The following is a 25,884-nucleotide window of genomic DNA, read 5'->3' as shown; positions in this document are numbered from 1 at the left end:
GGCTGGGTCGCGACGGTCACGGGCTTGGTCACGGTCGCGCGTAGGAGCGGCGGTGGGTCGTAGTGCAGCGGGAAATTTTATGTTTCTGAATGAAAATAGGAGAGTGGGAAAAGATGAGTTTAAAACAGGTTTTAACGACGGTTCTGAGATGAACCGTCGTTGTAAGTCCACCCCCCGCTCACATTTAACGACGGTTCTGGGATGAACCGTCGTTGTAAGTCCACCCCACGCACTTTTAACGACGGTTGTGGGATGAACCATCGTTAAACCGTCGTTAAAAGTCCAAAAAAAATTCGAAAAAATTACAAAATTGCCATCGCGTAGTTTTTAACGATGGTTCTCTCCAAACCGTCTTTGAAGGATGTCGTTATTGAAGAATTTTGTACTAGTGAGAGTAAAAGTCCAAATTAATTCTTTACAATTACAATGTGTTCAAATGGAGCTCTTAACATAAAAAAAAAAAAAAAAGACGTTGTCTTAACATAAAAAGAAATGGAAACATTTAAACAGAATTTCATAAATGGTTATTGTAATTTTTTTATATTAAAAATAATATAATCCTATTCTACCCCCCTAACCCTTAAATTTAATTGAATTCAATCCTCGCAATGCTAATTGTTCAATAATTATACAATCAAATTCTATATATTTTTTGTATTAAGATGTAACGTGTTTTCTCTTCAACTAATATAAGTAATTATTAGTGAAGCGGCTATATGCAAAATGAGGATATGGGTGTAATTTATCCTAGATTTTGCTCTTCAACTAATATAAGTAATTATTATTTTTTCTGTTGCTAAACTCTTTCTTTATCTGCTATATGTTCTGTTATGCTCTTATATGGTGGAAGTAGTTCAATGTTTGCACACCAACATGAGTGTGCCGCTTTGATGGTATGATAACAAATTATATTATTTTTTGAAATGGTTTGAAGGTGTAACATGATAATTAAGCATTCACTTTGGAAGGTTTGTAAGGAGTATTTTAGTTTTTATTCTTTAGTGCGATTCCTTCGTTCATGTATTCTTAATATCTTCACAGTTTACCCTACATTGATTTTAATCAGACGTGCCGGAATATTTTGATGTAATGGTAGCAAATAGAAGTGTATATTACTATACTTAAAATTTTATTATAGTACTATTTTTATTTAATTTTTTTAAATTGTCAAATAACTTTAATCATATTTTAACTTGTTCCAGGCACCGGAAGTTGGCAGTAGTGTTCCATCACCAAACCAGAATATATCATCAAACTAGAATATATTATGAAATTAATTTATGTTGTAATTTAATTATATTATGAAGCATAACTTTGTACTGAAATTTAATTATAATATGAAATTAATTAATATTATAAAATAGAATTAAATAAATTATTAAAAATATTAAAAAAAATTAAAGTTTAATTATAATATGAAATTAAATAATATTATGAAATCAAATTATAAAATAGAATTAAATAAATTATTATAAATATTAAAAATAAAATAAAATATTTAATATTTGAATTATGACAGTTATAAAGGGTATTATAAATGTCATACTATATTATATTAAGTGGCGGTTAAAACTGGCACAATTTAAGCTAGAATTGGTTTACCCATTTTTAAAATTACGACATTTATAACTGACGTAAATTACACGCTTAAAACTGTCACTTTATACAATGCATAATATGGCGTCTGCTACAACGGTTCTCAATTGACCGCCACATTAAACTTTGTGGCGGCAAGAATTCTGGCGGTACGCGGTACCGCCACAGACGTATAATATGGCGGTTAAAAACGCCAGCTTTTACGAAAATAACCGCCACCACATACATGTTTTTTTGTAGTGGCTTCTTGTTACTAGGCTGATTGACTTGGACTCTCACTTGGTTGAATTGACTTGGGCTTTCTCTCGACTAGGTGGACTTAGGCTCTCTATCAGTTGGGTGGATGTACCTGCAAGGTGATCCAATGATAAAGTTAGAATCAGTTGGATTAAGTTATAATTTCACAAAAAATACTCTACTTATACATGTTAATCAGATCGCCTATTTATAATGCTCGTTATTGGGCTTTATTAATTTTTCGGTCTTTTACTTTTTATACCTTACAATTACTAATTAAGTATATTTTTAATTTTTTGGTCTTATTTATTTTATTGAACCTTGATACAATATTAAAAATATTTTATTAATTATTTTTTTATCTTTTATGATTTTATTGATCTTTAATATGATAATGGTCTTTCGACGCATGTATTTTCCCAGTCAGTACACTTGTTGTTTGAAAAATACACGCACTTTGTTTTAAGAACACGAGGGATGTAGTTAGCCTACTGTATCTTTATTCGAAAAATACTAAAATATGAGAAGTACAAGAATATTATGAAGTTGAAATTATACGATTCTTATAAAATTAAAGTTTCTTCATAACATATGAGCTTAACTCTCCTAGATGTGTTTTTCTTTCATAATATTTCTCTGTCATAATATCCCAAATATGGCATTATTTGCATGTACTAACCTTATTAACGAGATACGGTGCTTGAATTCCATAGTTTTTATATCATTTTTAGTTTTTGGGAGATCTCTGTTGACTACGACGTAGCCTATTATCTCTATATTCTCAACTCTAGAATGCAATGGCATTTTTCTCCATGTTAGCTCTAACTTCATTATTATTATTAGATGACTTTTTACATTAGAAAGATATTGCTAAAAAATTGTGACTTATGATATATAATACTTACATTTATCCATATAATTGGAAGTAGAAAACAAAGTAGTAGAACCACTATAATGAAATCTAACAAATAAAACAAAAGCAACAACAAGAAGGAAAATAACATAACCATAGTAATAGCACCAAAACATTGATTAATTGTGAGAAGTAAGGATATTTCAAAATATATACCTGATAACTTTTTAGGACAAGTGCACCGCGTTGTCAAAAAGTAATAATTTGTCTCTAAGGACGGATATCGATCCCAAAAGGAACAGTTGAATTATCAAGTACAATATTCGCTAAAATAAAACAGGACAATAAAAAGTGTGTTGAAAGTGGTTGTGTTGGCAATGATCAATAAGAAAACAAACAAAGAATTTGTTGCTTCAAGTTGGAACAATAGGGATTAGGTTTCATCTATCTTACTCTCATGTATTTTGATTAGCATGTTAGTCTTAAGTTCTTTGATTGAAATTGATGTCCGTATAAAATTCATTTATATCGATCTCTCGCATATAAAATTCTTAAGAATGTTTCCTAAATATTGATCTCTCACATACTTATAAAAACAACTCAGAGTCGCGCTTAAACGTTAATAGCAATTAACATTTCAAGTCTATCTCTAGCACTCAAATATGTTAAGTATTGTTGTTTAGGCCAGAACCCTAAAAATACCTCTCAGTCAGATTTAAGATTCTCAAACATGTCACATCTATTTAGAAGCAAAACAACAATATCAATAATCAATCAAGAATAAAATATTATATCATATTTAAATGTCACCTCAATACACAAGAGTTCAAACAGATTACTCTCAATACCAAAGGGTGGAATTAGCCACGCATACTTCTAACACCTTCCGTTCTCCCAATTGGTTACAATTCACTCAATGGTGTTTTCCTCTCAATCTGGCACACTATGGTTGAGCCTATAGCCCCCTATTTAACCTAATTTACTAGGTGACTTCTTGCGTCGCACTGATGGGCTTATTGATAAAACATAAAAATGGCCCAATTAATTTGTCGCATTCTCGCTCAAGCGAGATATAGCTCGCTCGAGCAAGAAAGGCGTCAATTTTTTAGAACGTTGCTGGAGCATTCTCACGTTGCTACTGAATTGGACTTTTTTCCTCTTTTTGTGCTTTCCAGAACTTCCAGCATTCTCTTTTTATCTTATATCCTTCTTCTTTAGTCCAAATCTCCATTCTTCCCTATAAACCTGAAATTAACACCAAATATGAGAATAAAATGTTCTCAAATAAAGATCATAAAAAATGTAAAAATGTATAAATTCATAATTTAGGAATTATTTTATATGTATTTTAGCAATTGATACTCATAAGTGCCCATATTTTAATATGAGATATTACTGAAATTAGGCACTTATCAATACCCAACTAGAGTCAGATACTTGAATTAGATACTTGGTTAGGAGAGGTACACATGAAAATTTTCTTTACTTGAGTCATGGGAAGAGGGAGTGGTTACATGAAAAATATTAAATTAAAATAAATTGTATTTAATACTAATAGGGCTTTAAAACATTAAAATGGACAAGGAATTTCTAGGGAGACAGGAGGTGCCACAGCTGTGGATCATATCAAATACTTTACAAACACCAATGCTTACTATACGATCTTTGAATGTGTAATTTTGGTAGTTTCTGCTTCTTTGCAGTACAAGTGAATATATTATAAGAACTTGAGCTTTCTATACTGCTAGTTTAGCTCATGAGTTGAAACAAACAAATTCCTTTATTTCATTGAGAAGAATGAGTCAAATAGCTTGCAAACTCATATTGGATTAAACTCAACTACGCTTAAGTAAATTGACATAAATTTAGTCTAAATCATGAGTCTGTTGTCCTCTTAGCTTGGCGATACTAGCATGAACAGTTTCCATGTCATAGATTAGAATGCAGGCAACTAAACTATGCCTCTCCTCTGCCTTTTTTCTTGATTAGTTTTATGTAGAGGTCTGAATTGTAACTACCTAGGTTCCTAACCAGTGCATAATGTTGTACACCCTTATATGTTGAACTTGATACATAAAATAGGGTGATACATCATTCAGAATATATGAACCTATCCTTAGAATATTTTGTGGAGATCCAACTTCATGTTTTTACTTATGCATAATTAATGTACCATAACAGAGGTTCTATATCTTATTAGTCATACTAAATTGATTGTTGCACAGACCACTATTGATGCAACATGCTCTCCCCCAACCAAAACATGGTAATTTTTTTACCCTTTTTCCAATTTCCTTCCCACAAACAAAGAAACAAAGATTTTCACATGCAATTAATAAATCAAACCATCTTTCAACCATAAGCTTTAACAAATTACCAAAAAAAAACTTCACAAAATAATATAGAGTGTTAAGGATAGGGAGAAAACTTGTGTTATTGGTCCTATTCACCCAACATTTTGGTTGTCTCGATTCTTTGTAGATGTGTGGATGCTCTTCCCCAAGGAAGAATACTACATTGAATGGTTTAAAGGCTGGTTTCAAAGATGTCGAGCTCAAAAGGATTGGTTCAAAATGGTATCGTGGAGAGTGTAGGCATGGTCTTGAGACTCACTGTGCCAAAATCCATAGTTCAACTTCGTGAATCTAAACACAGTTGAGAGGAACACTTTCAAAAGTAAGGGTCTTAAATGCAAACCAAGAGCACAGCCTAAGCTAGATTTTATAACATTAAAAAGCGAATATGATCATACCAGAGAAGATGAACTAATATTAATAAAAAATGTCAAAGAAGAGCGAAACAAGAGACAAACCAAAGAGAGGTGTTGAATCCTTGAGCAGAGACCAAAGGCACCAAAACCACAAAATGCACGAAATGCACAAAATACTGTAGTTCTGGGAGGAAAATGCACTAGTTGAGAATAAATTCTTCACAAAAAAAAACAAACACACTAGAGTTAGGAAAAGAAGTGATATAGGGCATAAGAAATGAGGGTTCGAAAATACATACCAATTGGAAGCATAAAGAAATGAGGTTCGAAATTTTTATATGGAAGCAGATGAAAATGCGTGCGATGTCACACTCAGTTCCTATTCCTATAGTGTAGGGAGAAGATGATTGAAGATTAGTTCTAAAAATGGATTTTAAAATGGATGATGTGAACATATGGAAAAAATTTGTGTGAAGGCAACGTGTGTAGAAATAAAGAGCGAGGTGTACTCCGAAAACGTATGTAGAAAAAAGGGAAAAGTATTATGTGAGTAGAAAAGTGTAAATAATTGTGGGAAAACTTAAATTCTCTTCTCTTCCTTCTACCCTTCCCTCTGAGTCTATCATATCTCTCTTCCCTTTTATTCCCATACCTTCTCTCCCTCTGTTTTGAACTTCTTCCCCTTCTCAACATTCCCCCCATCTCTTACAAAACACTTCAACTGTCAAGCTTGGATCAGTTCTTCTATTTTTTCTTTCAATGTTGTACATTCTTTTGTGTGATGAGCATGATTTTTGTGATATTAGCAATGTTTGATTTGATCAGCTTGTTCTGGTGTTCGAGCCTTTCTAGGAGCTGGTATTAACTCTACCGTCCATGTTTCTTGTAATATTTGAGCTCAGTTAGTACTCAAAGGTGTGTATTGTGGGAATTTTGGTCCACGAGGCCCTTCTTTTATTCTTCTATATTGTTGCACTCCTTCTTTTTCAATCTGTTTCTTTTCAACTTCGTCATCTGCTCTCACTTGATTTCTAAACTCCTTTAGTTCCTCAATTTGCATAAAATTTGAAGTTCGTTGTCTCAACTCATTAAAATTAGTAGTTGGTTTCTTATAAAAGCTATTGGCAAAAGGTCCCAACCTTAATGTCGTGATCATAGGATACATTTTCACTTCCAGACTTAGATTGCATATACTCAGTGCAACCTTTTCAAAACGTTCCATGAACAACCTGAGTCATTCTGCTTTTTGTGCCTAGGGAGAAGATGATTGAAGATTAGTTCTAAAAGATTTTAAAATGGATGATGTGAACATATGGAAAAAATTTGTGTGTGAAGGCAACGTGTGTAAAAATAAGAAGCGAGGTGTACTCCGAAAAAAGTATATAGGAAAGAGGGAAAAGTTTAATGCGTGTAGAAAAGTGTATATAAACGTGGAAAAAATTAAAAAAATACAAGAAATTGGGTACAGTTTGTCAAAACATTATGGGTACTATAAAGGGTTTAGAAAACCTCTGGTATGACATGTCTTACCGAAGGTTATTAGAACCTCCATTAAAAAACCTCCATAAAAAATAATTGATGGGAGGTTGTGGGAGGTTGGTTTGGTTTTTGAGGTTAGTCCAAGTTAGGGCTTACTTAACCCGAAATTTTATGAGGGTGTGTTGACAATGCCATGCTTTAAGGTGCATAGCTCAAGTGAGATATTTATCAAGAACATAATTGCATTTGAGTAGTGTCAACCTCTTTGTTCACCTTACATCCCCGAGTACATTATGATTCTAGATTTTCTTATCAACACAGGTAAAGATGTGAACATACTAGTTCAAAAGAAAATCCTTGTTAATTTGTTGGGTGATGATGTTGCAGTGGCTACAATGGTTAATGTACCTGTATAGACGATAGGGCCTAAATAGTACCTGGAACTGATTGCACAATTTCTTGATGTGCCAGTTGCTTCCTCGCTCCTCACTTCAAGTCTGCTCCTTTGATTGCTAGAGCTCGGTCAGGGATGACCTGAAAAAGGTACTTTGACGATCAAGTAAGTACTCTGTGTAAACACTGTATAGTGAAAACTAATTAAAGCGTACCTTAGACCTTTGTAAAGGGTTTATTTATAGTGTTTAGTCATGGGTCCTTGTTGTGATGGGGCGAATCAATTAAATATTAGTTACTAACTGGTTTATAGCATGATCCCTGATTTATTGGGAGATATATTGGTATACCTATATTTGGAGAATATCTTCAATATCTTTTACTCACTACAAAAAAAATCTTTTATTAGATTGGGCCAAAGGCGGACACTAATCACAAAAAGCCCACGCAAAGATGCAATTAGCGTGGGCTTTGCCTTCACACAACTTTGAAGCTAATATCCCCATCGCAAAAAAAAGTGTCGGGTGAGTGGCGTCGCAATAAGTTGGCTTGCGTGGGTTTTGCCTACAAGTTGGCAACACAAAAAAATTACAAATGTTAACTTAAGTGGGGGCTTAGCCTTGGGCAGAAAGTGAGGGCTTAGGCTTAGCTAGGGGGACAATAAAATTAGCGTGGGCTTAGCCTTGGATAAGGGGACAATAAAATTAAAAATAAAGCTTGGGCTTAGCCTTGGATAGTGGCACAATAAAATTAGAATAAAGCGAGGGCTTGACCTCGGTAAAGTGACAATGAAATTAGAATGGGCTTAACCTTGGATATGTGGACACATAATTTTTTTTTGTATGCACTATTTTTGGCAGCTATTGAACTCCACTTTTAAATAAAAGTTTAGATTTTAAATATTAAATATTAATATTTTTTAATTTTTTAATTTTTTTTTGCAATAGCATTAAAAAGAAAAAAACATCAATAAATTGATAAATTAAAAACTAAAAAACAGCAGCTATTAAACTCCACTTTTAAATAAAAGTTTAGATTTTAAATATTAAATATTAATTTTTTTTAATTTTTTTTTTTATAAGTTAAAAACTAAAAAACAAAAGAAGATGTTTGTATTATTTGGTGTCTTTGTATGAGATGTTATAAAGGATAATAAGAATTAAGTTTAATTAGTTATAGCATACATTTCACTGTTAACTAAATTCATAATGACTAAAGAAGATTAAAAATACAATGCACAAAATCTAAAATTGATGGTCTTTCATATAAGAATTAAAATGTAAAATTTGTTAAACTACAAGGACTACCAAGATATTTTACCAAATAATGATTTATGTAGAATTTTCGTTGTCTTTTTACTGGTAGAAATTTGCAGAAATTAAGGGTTTCAAAATAAGCCCCTTTTAGTATTTTCTTCCAAACAAGCTAATATACATGTACAGTGATATCTTGGTGGCTGCAAAAGAACAGTTGTTTTTTAAGGCATTCCATTGAAAATTGTCTAGGGTTTTGATGCCATGTAGGGCCAACATAGGTAACAATTAATTTGTTACATTATTATCCTTGCAAAGGAATCGCAACACTAAGGGACCATCACAGTTCAGTGCTTGTCATGACATAACTAAGCACTAACCCAATCAATCGGTAGGGTCATGTATATATAAATCCATCATTGATTGTAAAGCTGTATTCCATCATGGAATTCAACCTTAACAAAACATGCATAATATAAGAGTCTATAGCACTCACAGATAAAAAAAAATAATGATGAATAAATTAATAGAATGAAGTTTTCTATTCCAATTGTATTGTACTGAGAAGTTCCTCCACATGTTGGTGTTCAGAGGCAAGGCAACAAACTAACTAATGCAAGTCAGTAAAAATTATTAGTCAGATACATATGTGGCCGTGCAGTTAACTTTTCTTTGTAATATGAATTATTAAGCAAGCCATCTACTACAGGGCTCACTCATCATACAAGCCCCATAAAGATGCTGAGGAGAATAAAACAAGTTTTCGCCAAAAATAAAAGGAAAAAAGAAAAGGATAAAGGGGGTTTATAATGGCCAACAACAAATTGTAAAAGTCAATTCAAGCAAGCCACTCTTCACATTTTTCTTAGGGTGGCGTTAAGAGTTTGATCACCATAATCAAAATGCAATTATTTGGCCTTAGAAACAGTACCATTCCAGTACCATGAAATCCCATGAGTTACTCAACTCTGTACCATGATTCAAAACTGAGGAGAATCGACCCGAATTTACAGATCCATGCATAATCCAAATATAAAACAATACCATCTCTAATTTTTGGATTGATTTCCACAGTTAATCTAATTACACCAAAATGAAGAAGTTTGTGATTGAACATTGAAAGGCAATGACACTTGCCAAATGTTTTAAGCAAAGATAGATGTCACAACCCAAAACAGAAAAATTGCAAAATTGCAATATTTTCCCAAAACAGAAAAATGAGAGATATTGCATGAACACACTGCCAATAAGATACTTACCCAAAATTGCAATCCTTTTTCCCTTGCTTATATCACGAACTTTTACTGCATGAACACACTCACTCATCACAACATTACCAAGAAGATAAAAACATGCACATCACAACACTACCAATAAGATAAAAACATGCTCATCACAACACTGCCAAGAAGATAAAAACATGCAAAGAGTCATGCATGCAATGTGAGTAATACATAAATGACTCAACCTCTCCATGTCTTTCTATAGAATTGCATAAATTCTTGTCAAGGAAACTACAAACCAAACTTAAGAAAGGTTTTAAGAAAACTTACAAAATGATGAACTCAAGGCAGGGGTTGATCATCAAGGTTCCGAGCATAGTGAGGGTGAACCTGACTTGTGCATGTTGAGGTGTCAAGTTGTTGCCGCTCCATCATCATGGTTAATTTTTGCTCCATGAACTTTATTTTATCCTCTAACATTGCACACTTTTGATTTGCTTGAGCAGCTATTTGAGTTGCTTGGTCGACTCTTTCATTTGCTTGCATCACTTGTTGATGAAGTTGTTCATTAAGAGAAAAGTAATCACTAGAAGGAGAAAATATTGAAGGTTGGGTTAGGAAAGACACTCCATGGCGAATGTTGGAAGCCAAGTCTGCAGTGCCATAACATCGACCTCTACTCTTGCCTCCAGCAACATCCTTCCAGCATTGAAGTTTTGTTGTTGGATTGATCGGTTGGCAGTTGGAAGATGATCCTTCAGAGTTGTCTGATTGGAGGGCTTTCAATCGCTCATGGTAAGTTTCCTAGTTCATTGTGAAAATTGTAAGTGGGGCAATACTAAGGAATATAAATCATGTATAGAAAAGTAGAGCAATAACTTACATAAGTCTGTTTGGCACGACTATCTACCCAAAGTCCATCCTTCTTAGTGTGTGTGGCCATGAATAATTCATCAGGTTCAACCGGCCGACCAAATTTCCGTTCCTGAAATAAATGAAATGGTTACCAACTTTAGATATTATCTACTAAATTTAAGCTTATGCAACGAAATATAGATACTTACTAGGCTCAATACTATGCAGACTCCCTTTATCAATGTTTGCACACCTGGCAATATTAGAGGCATATCCATCAGGTATTTTTAACTCTGTAATCCATTTATAAATTGATTTTGCATCTTTTTTTTGTGAAAGTGTAGTTTGCCTTTGGCTTTCCTAACTTCCCATTTTGTAACTGAACCAATTCCAAGTCACCACGTGCACAAAATTCAGCAACATCCATTCTTGCCTTGTGATTGTCCTTTGTTTTATCCTTGACATCCATCACAGTATTGAAGACATTATCAAAAAAGTTTTTTTCAATGTGCATGACATCAAGATTGTGTCTTAGCAAATTGTGTTTCCAATATGGCAGATCCCAAAAGATTGATCTTTTTGTCCAATTATGATATTGTCCATACCCTAATAAAGTATCAAATGGACCATCAGTCACCTTTGGAAAGTCTCGAATAAATTCCCACAATTGCTCTCCGTTTAGGAAATTAGGAGGCCCATCCAACTCAATCCTGTTTTTCGTAAATCTCCTCTTGCTTCTCCTAAATGGGTGATCAGTAGGCAAGAATCGACGATGACAATCAAACCAACTACTTTTACCACCATGTGGTAATGTCAAAGCTTTCGTGTCCTCCATACAATGAGGACATGCTAATTTCCCTTTAGTCCCCCATCCTGACAACATGCCATAAGCTGGAAAATCATTGATTGTCCACATCAAGCAAGCTCGCAGGACAAAGTTTTCTCTTGTAGAGATGTCATATGTCATGACACCTTCATTCCACAATTGGTTAAGATCATCAATAAGAGGTTGCAAGTAGACATCTATTTTTTTAGTTGGGTTACTTGGGCCAGGTACGAGACAAGTTAGAAAGATGTATGGTTTGGTCATACACATTTCAGGGGACAAATTATAAGGAGTAAGAAATATAGGCCAACAAGAATATGGGGATGTTGAAGCTTGGACATAAGGAGTGAACCCATCAGAACATAAACCAAGTCTCACATGTCGTGGGTCAGCAGCAAAATTCGGATATATCTTATCAAAGTGCTTCCAAGCTTCCCCATCACATGGATGTCGCAGTATACCATCTTTTTTGTTTTCAAAATGTCATCTCATTTGGTTAGCAAATTCTACTGATGCATACAGTCTTTGTAATCTTGGGATGATCGGCAAATAAAACATTCTCTTCCTTGGAATTTGTTTGTATCTTCCTTCGTCACCCTTAGGAGGAAAATACTGAGGAAGATGACAAAATTTGCATTCAGTTAAATGGTTGTCATCCTTGTAATATAACATGCATCCAGCTTCACAACAATCAATTTTTTGGGCTTTCAACCCAAGACTTGACACAATTTTTTTAGCTTCGTAGTAGTTTTTTGGTATGCAATTATCTTTGGGAGCTACATCAACTAACAACTTTATGAAATGGTCTAAACATTTTTCAGGTGTACGCCAATTCGTTCTAGCTGCTAGTAGTCTGATGGCTACTGATAATTTTGACTCGGTGGCACCATCATAAATCGGTTCATTTGCAGCTGCTAACATATCATAAAACCTTTGTGCTTCCGCATTAGGTGACTCTTCTACATATTCATCTTCATTGTCCATGTCACCATAATGACTTGTTATGTCTGCTTCTTGCATGTATGCATCATACACCATATTGGTCATTGAACCAATGTTATCAACAAGTTTCATCCTTGCATGGCCACTGGATGCATAACCAACATTGTCCTCACTTGACATCTCTTCTCCATGTTGAACTCATACTGTGTAGTTATGTTTAAAACCATATTGTAGCAAATGAGCCCTCACATGAGATGGTGGAAGAATTTTCTCACAGACACACTTTATGCAAGGACACCTTTCCCTCCTTCTAAAGTATAAAAAGTTTGATCCATTGCCTTTGAAACAAATTCACTCACTCCGGTAATGAATTGTTTGCTAAGTCTCCTTGAAGGATCAAGTCGTTCATACATCCAACTTCGACCCATTTTTCTGCATGTTAGAATATTTTTTCTTAACTATTTTTAATTCTAAATAAATTTCCTATCAGCTAATCATATATAATTACTTCATAAGATTAATTTGTCTAACACAACATAAAACCTCGTAGGCGCTGGAAAGGGCCAATACACACTTGTATGGTACTAAAGTATTTACAAACAAATCAACTAATAATAATACATATTAGACACATAAAAAAAAGCTTATATAATTTTTATTCAAGTTCTTTCTCACATAATTACAAGAGGTAACAGCTTAAATCAATCTGCAGTAGAAAGAAATTGGCAAAACACTGCTGCAAATTTGCTTGAAATTTGTATACAACACTTCTTTATCTTTTCCTTCTATTTTTTTTTAAATCAGAAAAAAAGGGAGGAAAAAAGAACATAGATAGAACAACATAGTATAAAGTAGCAGAACATGAAAAGCTAAAGAAGCATGTAGATTGAGAATTTGGATTAAAATCATGAAGAACATCAACCTTAGCAGAGCAGGGTAGAAATGTTTGAAAGATTGAGAAGGCAATAACATCCTTGGCTCTCCCTAGAACCCTATTCTTACCCTTCAGTTTTAGTTTATTACTCACACAAGCCACCCCTTCCTTTAGTTTATTGAAACACTTGAGGGTCTTCTCTGTGACACCAACTTTCTTCTTTGAGAATTTGTAGCTCCTCAGGTACATTTGCCTACAGGAGAAGCTATCAACTCCTTTTGTTTGCACATTAGAACCTACACAGATGTTAGAATTCACACTCTTCACAAATTCTACATCAGATTCTGGCCACTTGTAGAGGTTTACATAGGTTGGCCTAAGGGGAAGAGCTGTTTTGTTGACAGAATCAGCCATAGGTTTTGGGAATGGTTCCACAGCATAGCATTATAGCATAATAATAGTAACCTGAAGCTTATGTAGTGAAAATTTGAGTTACCCTAGAAACAACATGGTGCAATGGTTTTGTATAAGATAAGTGCCAGGGGATGTGACAGAATGAGTTTTTTAATTATCCAACCAGATATATTGTTGTTCCTTTTCAATCTCTCATTTGAAATCATCCTTTGACATTATGAATGGCTCTATATCCTATACTTATACTCACACATTCAAGGCTTCATAATCGCTTTTCTGATTTTTAGAAACCTAATGCTCTCATCAATTCTTCACTCTTAATTTGATCCTAAAACACTCTTAATAACTAATAAAAACGTAGTATCCATACTTAGTAGCACAACACCAAAACAAATCCAAGTATACCAAAACTGTTTGTACTTGAACTAGGTTGTCTTTTGTACTTCACATAAATGTTGATTCTGGTAGATTATTATAAGTTATCATATTTGCATCACTTATAATAAAAATATATATCATCTCTACTTTTTGTAATTATTTGTTTAAAAAAATCTCTCTAATAATTTGCATAATTTATTTAAAAATAATAAGTTTAGAGCTTAGTTTTCGGAAAACATTTTAAGAGAATTACATATATAAGAAAAGAAGAACAAAGAAATGAAAAATTGTTACAAAGAAAGAAATGTTCTGGTTTATGTCTCCCTAATGTTCAACTGTTACTGTCCCTGCTGCTACTTGGTTCGACCATTTCAGTGCTTTAGTTAGTCTCTTATGTTGTCTTTTATTTTCTGTTGTTGAATCACTTTTTTTTATATGTTCTCATGCGAATGTAGTGCTGGAGTTCTGGTGTTATATTGCTGTAAAGGCATGGTAATGCTTGTAAAGCCATGTTGCTACTTCTATTGCTAATGCTGGAAATTATGCAGATTTTTACTGCATAATTATTCTATATTTTTTTATTAACAAGAGAACCAAACTTCTTATAAACTTAGGCTTCTTAATTTATACCTTCCACACATTCAACAAAACATAACAACCTAACCTAAGTCCATTAGAGCAATCCAAATTGCATAGGTACAAAGATTCCATGACTGCAGCATCAAAAGAACACATTCTAAGCAACTGGAAGACTAACCATAAATCAAAACCATGCCATATAAAACACTGGAGGTTAGCTTAGCTTAAGCTTATGTTTGTCCCAACGCTTCTTCTTCCACTACCTTTCAAAACCATTCCACTACCTAAGCATCCACTTAGGTAGTAGTGATCCAGAAGACGCTGTTATACCCATGGCTCCTCACTCTAATGAAAAAAATCAAGATAGAAACGAAGCGAGAAAACTCACAGTAGAACGAGGCACAACTCTGTTGTGGAAGCAAAACTCTCAATAGACTCAATTAGGTAGTCCTGGGGCCCTCTTAGCCGAGCTCTTTTATTAATATGGGGTACCTTTATCTCAACTTTCAGTACAGGGCTGGCCGCGAGGCTTGTTCCTCCGCAATCCCAATCCGCCACGAAGAGCCTTGAGCCACGAAACACGAATTAGCTACTGTATATGGATTGAAAACGAAAGGAAATGTGAAACTTACGGTATTAGGGCACAATGCTTGAATGCTCTCCGTCGCAATGCTTGAATGCTCTCCGTCGTCGCAATGCTTGAATGCCTCCGTCAATGCTTGAATGCTCTCAAATGTTGTGGGTTTAATAAGGATGTGTACTGTCTTTGTAAAAGTTTACATTATTAACATGAAAAGTTAATAATACTAATTTATTGTTCCGGCCGGTTGACCTGGGTCGTCTTTGTGCGTGGCTTGTTCTAATGAGTTAGGGCACCTTCGTTTTGCTTCGTCTGTCAGTACCTGAAAAAAGAAGAACAAAGGGGCGCCCTCGCGGCCGTTTGCACTCCGACGATCAAGTCAGCTAGCGAGAAACACCAAAGTGACTAAAGACTGTATGATTATCTCAATGACTGGAACTGTGTTGCCCTAATTGCCTTGTGCTCACAGCTGGGTGTGCCGTCAAGAACAATTAGGGTTTTTTGGTCTGTATGTCTATCTGGGAAAACTAGGTTAAAACTCGTGTAACTGTGAACTGAAAAAACGTACCTCTTTAGGGCTTATTTGTGCCCTATATATAAGTGAAAACTAGGGTTCCTTGGGGAAAGTCCTTGCGCCGCTATCTTTAACGTATCTGGCCCATGGACTTCCCTCATCTGGAGTGCAATGTATAGCCTTACGTCCATTTGGGCTCTAACTTGAGCGCTGTATTTATCGCGCCATCATACTATTCGAGTGCCCCAGTTGGACACGTGTCATGCATGCAGCCTTCCTGGATACTTTTGATGAGCACGTGGGTATTACCACACGCCCTTTTGACTTGATCATTTATTCTGTGCCTAGGGACCCACAGTGCCGCTGCCCAACTTAGGGTTATTCCCTCGTGTGGGCCCCCTCTCTGTGAAATGCTTACGTCATGCGGGTTGACTCTTCAGGCGATGTCTTACTTAGGCGATGGGCGATGATCCATCTTGGCGGTGACACATCCCGACGATAACCGCTATTCATGCTGCAGAACGCCGCCCTTTCATACAACGACTACGTTGACTCCTTGCCTACATACCTTTCTCTTGCCTACATACCTTTCTCTTGCCCACGTCATCGCACCCGATGACCTGGTCGGTACATTTATAATTAAAAAAAATGATGAAAAACAATATTATAATCTTAAAAAGGGATGATTACAAACTACAGCATCCTATATCATAAATATTAAAAAACTAGAAATATACACATATATAATATTCATGTACCTGTAAAATTCGAAATCCAATTAGTAATCAATTTTAAAATTCAAGAAAATAGTCAAATATGGTGTAGAGTAAATATTATATATTTTTAGATCTCTTATTATAATATGATAATTACTATTATTTTACCGTGTAATGATAAAAATAAATATTTGAAACAAATATGGTTATTACTACATAACATGTTTAAAAATAAATATCTAATTTTCATCAAATAAAAGTATTATTTTATTGTTTTAACAGCTGTTAAGTTATGATATTATTGTTTTATCATTACTTCTATCATTCATTTGACATTGATTTAATCCTCTAATTTTAATATCAAGTTTCCTAAATAGTAAAAAAATAGTCTTTAAAATATTTATTTCATATATAACAAATATTAAAATGATAAATTTAATACCAGTTGCTAGACTGATGTTTTGTTCTGTTCTTGCACTTTCAGGGAACATCAAATGCATCAGAACATAATATGGACGAGGATTTTTCTCCAATAGATGTGGATGTAAATTTAGTAAAAAGCTTTCTTGATTCCTTTTCTTCCCAACAAGGCCTTCCTGGTCCGGCTTCTAATTTGCTCGGCCTCATGGGGGTGCAGTTACCACAAGATACTGAAATATAATATATGTGAGAATGTTGCTGATGCCTCATGAGGAAAAGTGGAGTGAAGTGTGTAGGAGAGAAGTCTTCAGAATTGAAAAATGAAAGAAAAATTAAAATTAATTATTTGTGTGTAATTTGCGAGGGCTTAACTTTCATATTATTTAAATTTAATTTTAAAACTTTTAGCGTGGGCTTAACCTTCAAATATTTAAATTTTAATTATTTTTATAATTGTAGTAGCGGCCCTTTCAGCAACGCAACCATTATTTTTATTTTTATTTTTTATTTTTTTTAAGTTTACGTGGGAATAACTCACGCTTTCCTCACACCTTATTTAATTTATTTTAATAATGAAGGTTTAGTGAAGGTTTAATGGACACTATTTAGTGTCCACTTATGGCCTTCAATATTTGTTTGCAGCTAAATTAAGATTTTCTTGTAGTGACTAAATCAGTTTTTAGTTGATTCCTCGAAGATGTTACACGAATTATGTGGGACATGATCATGATTCGTACAAAATTTTCATAACTGTCATTGTTGTCCTTTATTGAGTGCCTTAAATGTATTTTGACATGGCTGGTCGGTCACCGAGACTGAGCGACTGACTGGTCCGGTACCAACCGGTACAATTAACAATATGTGTTGCAATGTTACCCTGTCATACATTAAATCAAGTTATCACACTTGTGTGATCAATTGAATGGTTTCTAAAAAACCCTCGAAAAATGTACAAGGCAAATCTTTATGCATGACTACTTCAATACACTTTGGAAGAGAGCATCTGCAATTGTGCTGCTTTTGCTAACTTTCATTCGGACATTATGTTCAATCGCGGAACTCTTCAAAAAAGGGTGAAAGAGTTTTTTTGTTTATCATTAGTAGTTAAGTATAGTAAATTTTATTTTTTTGTTTTACTTTTAAGATAATTATTTTTTATCTTTTAACTTTTAAATTTGAATCATTCTTCATCAAATGAACGTTAGTGTTTCATTTTTAAAAATAAGTAATTTTAAAACAATGATGATTTTTACTTTCAGTGATTTTTGAAGTACATCTATAGTATTTTCAGTGTCAGTTCATTTTTCACCATTGCTTAATTTTATTGGGAAATCTCCTCTTCCATTGTATATTTACATACTCAAATAGTATAATACAAAAATTAATCTTTTAAATTATTTTTATTTTAAAAAAACACACTGACAAGCTAGCCCGTTGAGTCCTATCTCTGACCACCAGGCAAGGTGCACTAAAGCAGACTCGCAGGTTGAAAACACCAACTTAACCCACATAACCCACCCCCACCTTATGAGGCCTATACAAATTGTGAAATGAAATATTTTTCATTGATAACTGCTAGACAGTAGTGTTACAGTTTTAGCAGATTTGAGTATTTGGTTATGGGCAAATCATACAATATTATTATCTGTCATTACAATAATGCAAGTTTGAATATTTTATTTTATATTTTGATGGACTAAACTATGAATTACTTTCTTTTCTCTTGTTATCCCACCACAGATAATCTCTTGGTCACTTATTTTTCTGAGACATTTGAAGTTTGTGAGGTTTGGACAACTATATCATGATCACAATTGCGGCTGCATTTTCCTATAATGCTTTGCAATATTAGTAATTGCAACACAACTGCAACTTAATTTGGAGGTTTGTGGTTGAGTGCATCACTTACCAAAGAAATGAAAAGATAATATCAGTTCAAGTTTGTTTTAGAACCTTTGCGTATACTATTGCTAGTCTATTTATAATTTTTAATTACTTGTTTATTTATTACAAAGTAATAAAGTCAAATGCAGAGAACATTATTTGTTTGGATTGATATTCAAAGCGAAATCTGAGTGTAGTGACTTGGTTAATAATATATTATTCACTTCCTTATCATATACCAAGTGTTTGAAAACTGTTTCAGGATCAAATTTCATTGATCTGTGGTCAAATGTGTTTAGGAAGGTAAAAACAAAAGCATTTTAGTTGTTTCAATATTCTTGAATGTTCATTTACCCATTTGTGAGAACAACTTTTTGGAAAAACCCTTCTCTTTCTCTCTCTCTCTATTGTCATTTTAACCAAGAAAAGTCCTTCTCTTATTAAGTACTTAATGTCACATTAAATACAACACAAGAAAACTTTGGTCTTTTGTTTTCTAAACCCTATAGACTAACATAACAGGTGGCAGCATCCTAGCTATAAGCTACTCCTGAACAGGATGCGTCAACACCAAATAAAGTTGTGCTTCTTTCCTTCTCCCTTTTTCTTCAAAAGAAGGTAAAATAATTCCTTTTAACAGAAACATGATTCAGAAGATAATCTGTAGTCTGCAATTGTTTCTTGAATCAGTTTAATGCTGAACAAGCCTAGAGATGAAAGCAAGACAGTTCTTTCTTGAACAGATATGTTCCCTTATGGTCTATTCCACAACTTTTGTTCTGTTTTTTATACAATCTTCACCCCCCTCTCCCAGATGCTTGTTCATCCTAGTTAAAAGGAGATATTTATTTTGCCACTATGTTCTGCAAAAGTTTAAGATATAACTATTTATTGTCATCTCCTCCTTGCTATTTGGAATGTCCTTTTTAAGAAATTATTTGCAACTCGATCATTTCTATAACACAATACCCTTAATATTGTGTTGGGGTCTGCTCTATTCCACTTTCCTGTAGTTGGAGGCATTGACAACTTCTGGCCATTACCATTGGCTCCTACTCCACCTGCCTCACTGGATAAGGTACTTAAGTTTTCCACCAATTGTTCAGTACTCATTCCCATCAGTGCTATTACACCCTCCACAACCTCAGCCTCTTTCTCCACCATATTTTCTGCCAACAATTCTTCTCCACAAACGTAAAACACCTTCTTCAAACTTTCAAAATCCTCTTGTATAATCTGGTGATCAGATTCATTGAACACTCTGGTGGTTCCACCAGCAAGTAAAACTGTTAGGAATGCATCAAAGGAAGCCTTCATAACTTGCTTTACTGCCAGTTCTTGAGCTCTTTCTGTTAGAATTGCTGTCATTAGTTTGATGTTATGCTTGAAGATTGTCAACATTTTGTTGATGCGAGCGTTGGCAACATCACCAACATAGAGGCTATCGTAGAAGAAAGGATTTGAGTCAAAGAACATGAGCCGGTAGGAAGCAACTTCTGAGACATGTTGGCATGCTGCTAGGATGGCAGTGTTGGTTGTTTCAAAGTATGAACTGCTGTTACTTTGAGCCTTGTGACTATTTGCAGAACTGTGGCGATTTGAAGGAACAATTCCTTGTGACAAGGAAAGTGATTTGTTAAGTGAGGGAATATGAGAAAGGAGATAATGTAAGGAGTTGAGACGAATGTAGAGGCGTTGTGTTCCACGGCTAGTGCATGAGTGAGGATGCTTAGCTTCATATATGGAATATATGTTTGGATCTTCACAACTAACACTGCATGGGCTAGCTATCTTCCACAGCTTGTGGAACTTTGAGTTCCTATTGCACCTCGTCAACGGGGGAAGCGAGGGAATGTAGTTCTCTTTCAAACCTGAGACAATTTTAGATCAAAACATAACAAATCAGAATGCTCATTGCTGCTTCCTAGTAGGTCTTGAATGTTTATTATCTTGATTTAAAATTCAAACAAGACATATCTTTGAAGCTTTCCAGTGTACACAAATTTAGCTTTAAGAGTACTTACCACATGCTGCAACAAACATTGTGTACTCCCGGAAGATCTTTTGTAATCCGTCAACAAGTTCTCGAACTAACTCTTCAGTTATTGATATTGGAATTTGAAAGAATTCTTGCACAATTTTCTTGGCCAAATTCATCAACTCTACCACTGTTTTTGCATACGGCTCTGATTTAGACTTTGGATTCCATGCCTGAATAAAAGAAAAAATAATGCATGAATTATCTTCCAAAACAAAAGTATGTTATAGAATTTTCCAAATGCACACTGTGTTCTCCTCCAATTATATTTGTTAAGAAGAGGGTAAAACTTACTTCATTTTCTTTTGCTCTCTGCACGCAATCTCTCACTTTGAGTAGTGATTCCTCTATCCATTTTCTAATCATGGTCAGTGTGGTTGATTCAACTTCAAAAGGAACCATCTCTCTCACTACGGTTTTGCCTCCATCCTCACAATCAACTGAGTCTTCAACTACCATTTGAACCAAAACATCTTCTAGAATTTTAGCCCTACGCAGTACTAAAATTACCTCAATTGTTACTGATGTGGTCATTTCACTTAAGTATTGCTTTAGCACATGTCCGTAGCAATTGTTTAGAGTCAATGCTGCTACTGCAGCTGCAATTGAATGCCATTTCTTCAATATTGGACTATAACTTTGCCTCTCCTTCTTTGCTAAATTTTCAGTCTCTTGAGCCAATTGAACCATAATTTCACTTATTTCTACCTTTGTTTCAGATTCAGCAGATTTAGCATTTGCTGCTTCCATCATCTACAATCATCAGAAAACAAAGACGTTATGATAGTTTGCTTTTCACTTTTAAAGTAAAAAATAGGAAATACTAAAAGTTAATCACCATTAGGAATTAAAAGTCGATTAGACTTGAATATGTTTTCAGTCTGTTCAAATACCATTACCATTATTCCTTTAAAATTGCAAAGAAATCATAAGTTTTTAGTCCCTGGCAAGGAACTGGGAGGACAAAAGGAAAATAAAATTTAAATGAAAAAAAAATCATATTTTTAATGACAAAACCAGCCAAGAATATATTTTAAGTCAAATTTTATGCATTCTTCTAACACATGCTACCTACCTTTTCAAAAGCATTTTTCAAGGAAGAACGAATATAATCATCAATCTGGTCCTCGGAGGAATCCCTTGTAGTCTTATGTCCTCTCTCTTGCAGTTCTTCATCGGAATTTTTGACATCTCTCAAAATCTTGGTTGCTAACCTCGCCACAGGAAGAAGGTTTTCAATTTGTCGGATATTACCTTCTTGAAAATATTCATGGTAGTTAAGAAATCTCTTATCTGTCCATTCCTTCAGTGAACTGAGCACAGATGTCAATATGTGAATATACAAGGACTCCTTTTCTTTCTTACTATCATTTGACACCTCGCTCAATGTAGCATGTGTGGCACAAAGAAGGTCAGGTTCTAGATCTGTCTGCTCAGTTTCCACATATTGTTGAAACATCACCCATGCAAAGCAAACATTGTGAATTGGCTTATTGATTCCCAATGTTGACCAAGTTTTCTTTATCAGATCAAGTTGCTCCTCCACCTCATCAAGCACTGATGTCTCCTCCCTTAGATCAAAAATGGACTGGAGAAGGGAAATGTAGAGGTGAATGTTCACAGGGTATCCATTAGCCCAGTGGCAAACATTGGTGGGATTGTCATTGGGAGTTCTCATTGATAAGGAAACCACAGAGTTGGTAAACGTTCTCATGGTGTCTGAGTTTTTTCCAGTGTCTAAGGGTTTGAATTCAGCACTACGGATAATTTCCTTAAGGTTCTTGGCAAATGTGTTGTTCTTTTCTACGGGAATTGAAGGGTGAGAGAGGAGACCTGCTTCAAGGAGTTTAAGCTGCCTCTTTTGCCACAAATGGTACTCATGGAAATCACTGAACTCTGAAGGCTTTAGGTGGCGCAGGAGTTCCAAAGGGAGAATGATAGTTTCTGCTTGCCTCCCAAGCTGCAGTTCATGTGTTTTCAAAGGAAAATATGATGTAAGAACTTTTCACTAGTGTAGCAAGAGTTTGCAACGAAAACCTTGTGTATGTATTTAGATTCACCGTTTATTTAATCCATTTTAGAAATATCCGTACTAATAACTTCCATTTATGCATGAAAATAGAGAGTAATTACATTATTAGATCACTGAGATGTTAGTTATAAACCATAAAAGCCTTACATGTAGTTAGATTCCTTGTTTTCCTTAATCCATTTTGGCTATATTCACACTGATGTCTTCAATTTCCATTTCTGCATGTATTTAGGAGCTAACTACTTTTTCAGAGCACTAAGATGCCAGTTTTAAACATTTGCAATATCATGAGCAGCAAATACTAGAGGCAATATTAAACAAGTTCTAACACCTCAAATATATCAAACCATGTAATGTCAAGTGAGCAAATACATAATTCAGAGTTCGGATGGAACTCGAAATATGTTATTTAATAGAGACTAAAATCTATTAAAAATAACTAATACGTTTGCTTGAAACCAAACATTATTTTATACAGAGCAAATTGGCAATGAAGTCATTTTCATTGACACAACACTTACATTAAAAGATTAACCAACAATTCCTTAGCCCCAAGTATTTCTCACATCACACAACCCAGTGACGATTATGCCAAACCGTTATGCAAAACAAAAACCACAACAGGAAAAAGAACCAACACAACATAAAACTCAACCCAAAAGAAAAGACTAAACAATGTAATGAATAAACACAAACAAAATCGAGTTAGGCTTAAAGTTTCTTTACTTAACATGAAAACTTTTATTAAAAAAATAAAAAAACAAACACAAACATTTTCAAGCAACCAATCACCATAGATATTTTATAATGCCTACCAACTCCTAGATAAGACTCTTAAAATAAGCATTACATAGGTTAAAATTTCAGCTTATGCAACATTTTATGATTGAATGATAATGTAAAAAATCATATGTTAAAATCTCGGCTTACGTAACAGTTTGTGATTGACAACGTAAATAAAAGAACACGTTTAAATGTACAAGAGAAGAAAAATGTTTGCACATGTTGTCTTACTTGACCAACAAGCGTCCTCACAAGTGTTTTCCTCAACCGGTTATCACTCTGCTCCGACACCCCCATCTGCAGCCTCATGACTTCCGCCATGGTCATCGTCCGTCTTGGCACAGAACGTGACCGTGGACTCCGCTCCGTCACCGGCGATGCTGGTGTGGACAACATCACCCTTTGAGACAAGGAGCTTCTCATCATCTTCAGCCCAAGCGCTAGCTTCAACCTACTTGTCTGAGACACCCCCGGACTCTTCCCGCCACCACTCCCATCATGCTTCGAGTAAAATGTGATCGCGCTCCGGCCACCGAACCCTGGCGAGGATCGGCACGCTGTGAAGAGGACTTCATAAGCAGTTTCCTTTATGTCATCGTGGTCCAGACCCTCCAGCTCCTGAAACGGCCATGCGAGGTTGCTCTTCTTGTCGTAGAGACAAAACCTGTGACAATGTTCCAAAAAGTTGTCAGAGAAACAGTTTTTTTTTGTGTGTATATATATATATATATATATATATATATATATATATATATATATATCTTAATCCTTCTATCGTTTTCAAAAATAGTTGAAAACTACAATTGCAACCACAACATCAAAGTTTTTGAGTTTGAGGTGTAATAATTGTGTCTAATTTCTAATGTCCCTTTCATTCCTTAAAACATCATTTTATTTTGATATATATTGATAAAATGCAACTACAACACGACCACAACGATTGTGGCTACCTAGTTTGTAACTGTTCCCAATATAAAATAAATGCAACCAAAACCAAAAGTTTAAAACCTTGTACCCATGTAATAATTAATAATAATACGATTCTATTTAGAAAAACTAAATGAATCAAAAAAATTATACAAGTTAGAATCATCAACTTCTGCATGTTAGTTTTTGAGAAAAAAGCCTACGTAAGAGTTGAAGTACATGAACCCGTTTTAATCTAGGAAAACTATCAGAAGGAATGTGCATATATATATATATATATATATATATATTGGCATGACAATATATAACCTGCGTTTGCTGGTATGAGAATAAGGGTCGTGATAATAGTGGTTGAAGGAGGGTGATGAGGTCCAAGGAAGGAGGCCGGAGTCAGATTCCTGGTAGGGGGGGGAAGGGAAGGGTCCAGGGTAGGAGTCACGGCGGGAGTGGGAGGTGGTGGACGGCGGCGAGAGCGGGAGGCAGGAGGGACCAGGAAGGGACTCACGGCGGCTGTGACCTGTTCCCGAGCGGCGGGTCTCGAAGATGGAGGGAGGGAAAGGATCGGGAGAGGAATCACGGTGTTGGACGAGAGGCGGAGTAGGAGGGATGAAGATAGTCGGAGACAAGGGAGGAAAGTGGCCGGGAGCCGAGTCGCGGCGACGGGCATGAAGACCCATATGAGTGGTAAGGACAACAAGAATGATGTCAAGAGAGGAGAAGGTGAGGAGAAGATAGTTTCATAGTTTAAAGTTTCTTTTAGAAAAGAGAAAAAAAAAGAAAGAAAGGTGATGGATATGGTATTCTTGGCGGGTATGTCTGTTAATTACGGTTGCATGTGTTAGGTTTGATTAGGAGAAACTAATATTACTATATTAGACATGATGATGAGTTGGTTAGCTACAAATAATGTTATCTAAAATTTTACTTCAAAGAGATCCAAACACTTTTGGTATCCATGCATGTCTTTGCTTGGATCAATATTTAATACTTAATTAATTAGTATTTAATACTTTTGCCAATTATATCTAATTTACTAAATTTTGCTTTCTCTCAAACCCCTTCGAATAATAACTATAAACTAAAAGCTTATTCAAAAGTAAAAGAAAAAAATAACAAAAACACAAAAGGTGTTAAATATATTGAAACTTTTATTTTCTTTGGTGTGTAATTAGGTGGCGTATATAGAGAGGCAGAAAGTGATGTAAGTATCTGACACGGAAAATTATCTTTGCAGCATGTACAAATCTAAAGTATAAATTCGCACGACCGAACCGACTTACTAACTTAACCATTCAACCACTTCATAGACACGTGGCCGATTGATCCATGACGACGAGTCATGGGTTGACCAAGTCAGTAGGGTTAATTTATAATTAAG

The 25,884-nt window shown here is 34.8% G+C and overlaps 1 protein-coding gene, 1 long non-coding RNA gene and 1 pseudogene across 2 annotated transcripts; all 3 read right to left on the bottom strand.

Moving 5' to 3' along the window:
* Nucleotides 1-9,543: 9,543 nt before the first annotated feature.
* On the bottom strand, nt 9,544-10,729 carry LOC137837435 (uncharacterized). Its single transcript, XR_011085458.2, has 3 exons — nt 10,628-10,729; nt 10,075-10,548; nt 9,544-9,825 (listed from the first exon to the last, which is right to left on the bottom strand). It is a non-coding gene; the product is annotated as an uncharacterized LOC137837435 (long non-coding RNA).
* A 2,410-nt stretch (nt 10,730-13,139) lies between these two features.
* LOC150027975 (uncharacterized) lies at nt 13,140-13,694 on the bottom strand (annotated as a pseudogene).
* Nucleotides 13,695-19,056: 5,362 nt separating this feature from the next.
* On the bottom strand, nt 19,057-25,233 carry LOC137836465 (protein unc-13 homolog). The gene is made up of 6 exons (XM_090301111.1): nt 24,816-25,233; nt 23,811-24,243; nt 21,840-22,724; nt 21,059-21,517; nt 20,751-20,937; nt 19,057-20,597 (listed from the first exon to the last, which is right to left on the bottom strand). Exons 1-6 carry the CDS (start codon nt 25,181-25,183, stop codon nt 19,621-19,623), a joined length of 3,309 nt encoding a protein of 1,102 aa, XP_090157237.1. The 5' UTR covers nt 25,184-25,233; the 3' UTR covers nt 19,057-19,620.
* Nucleotides 25,234-25,884: the final 651 nt, after the last annotated feature.

Source organism: Phaseolus vulgaris, chromosome 4 (assembly GCF_051622355.1).
Source record: "Phaseolus vulgaris cultivar YP4 chromosome 4, ASM5162235v1, whole genome shotgun sequence".
Lineage (NCBI taxonomy): Eukaryota > Viridiplantae > Streptophyta > Magnoliopsida > Fabales > Fabaceae > Phaseolus > Phaseolus vulgaris.
Note: the sequence above shows the minus strand (reverse complement) of the source record. Positions and strands in the feature narration are given on the sequence as shown.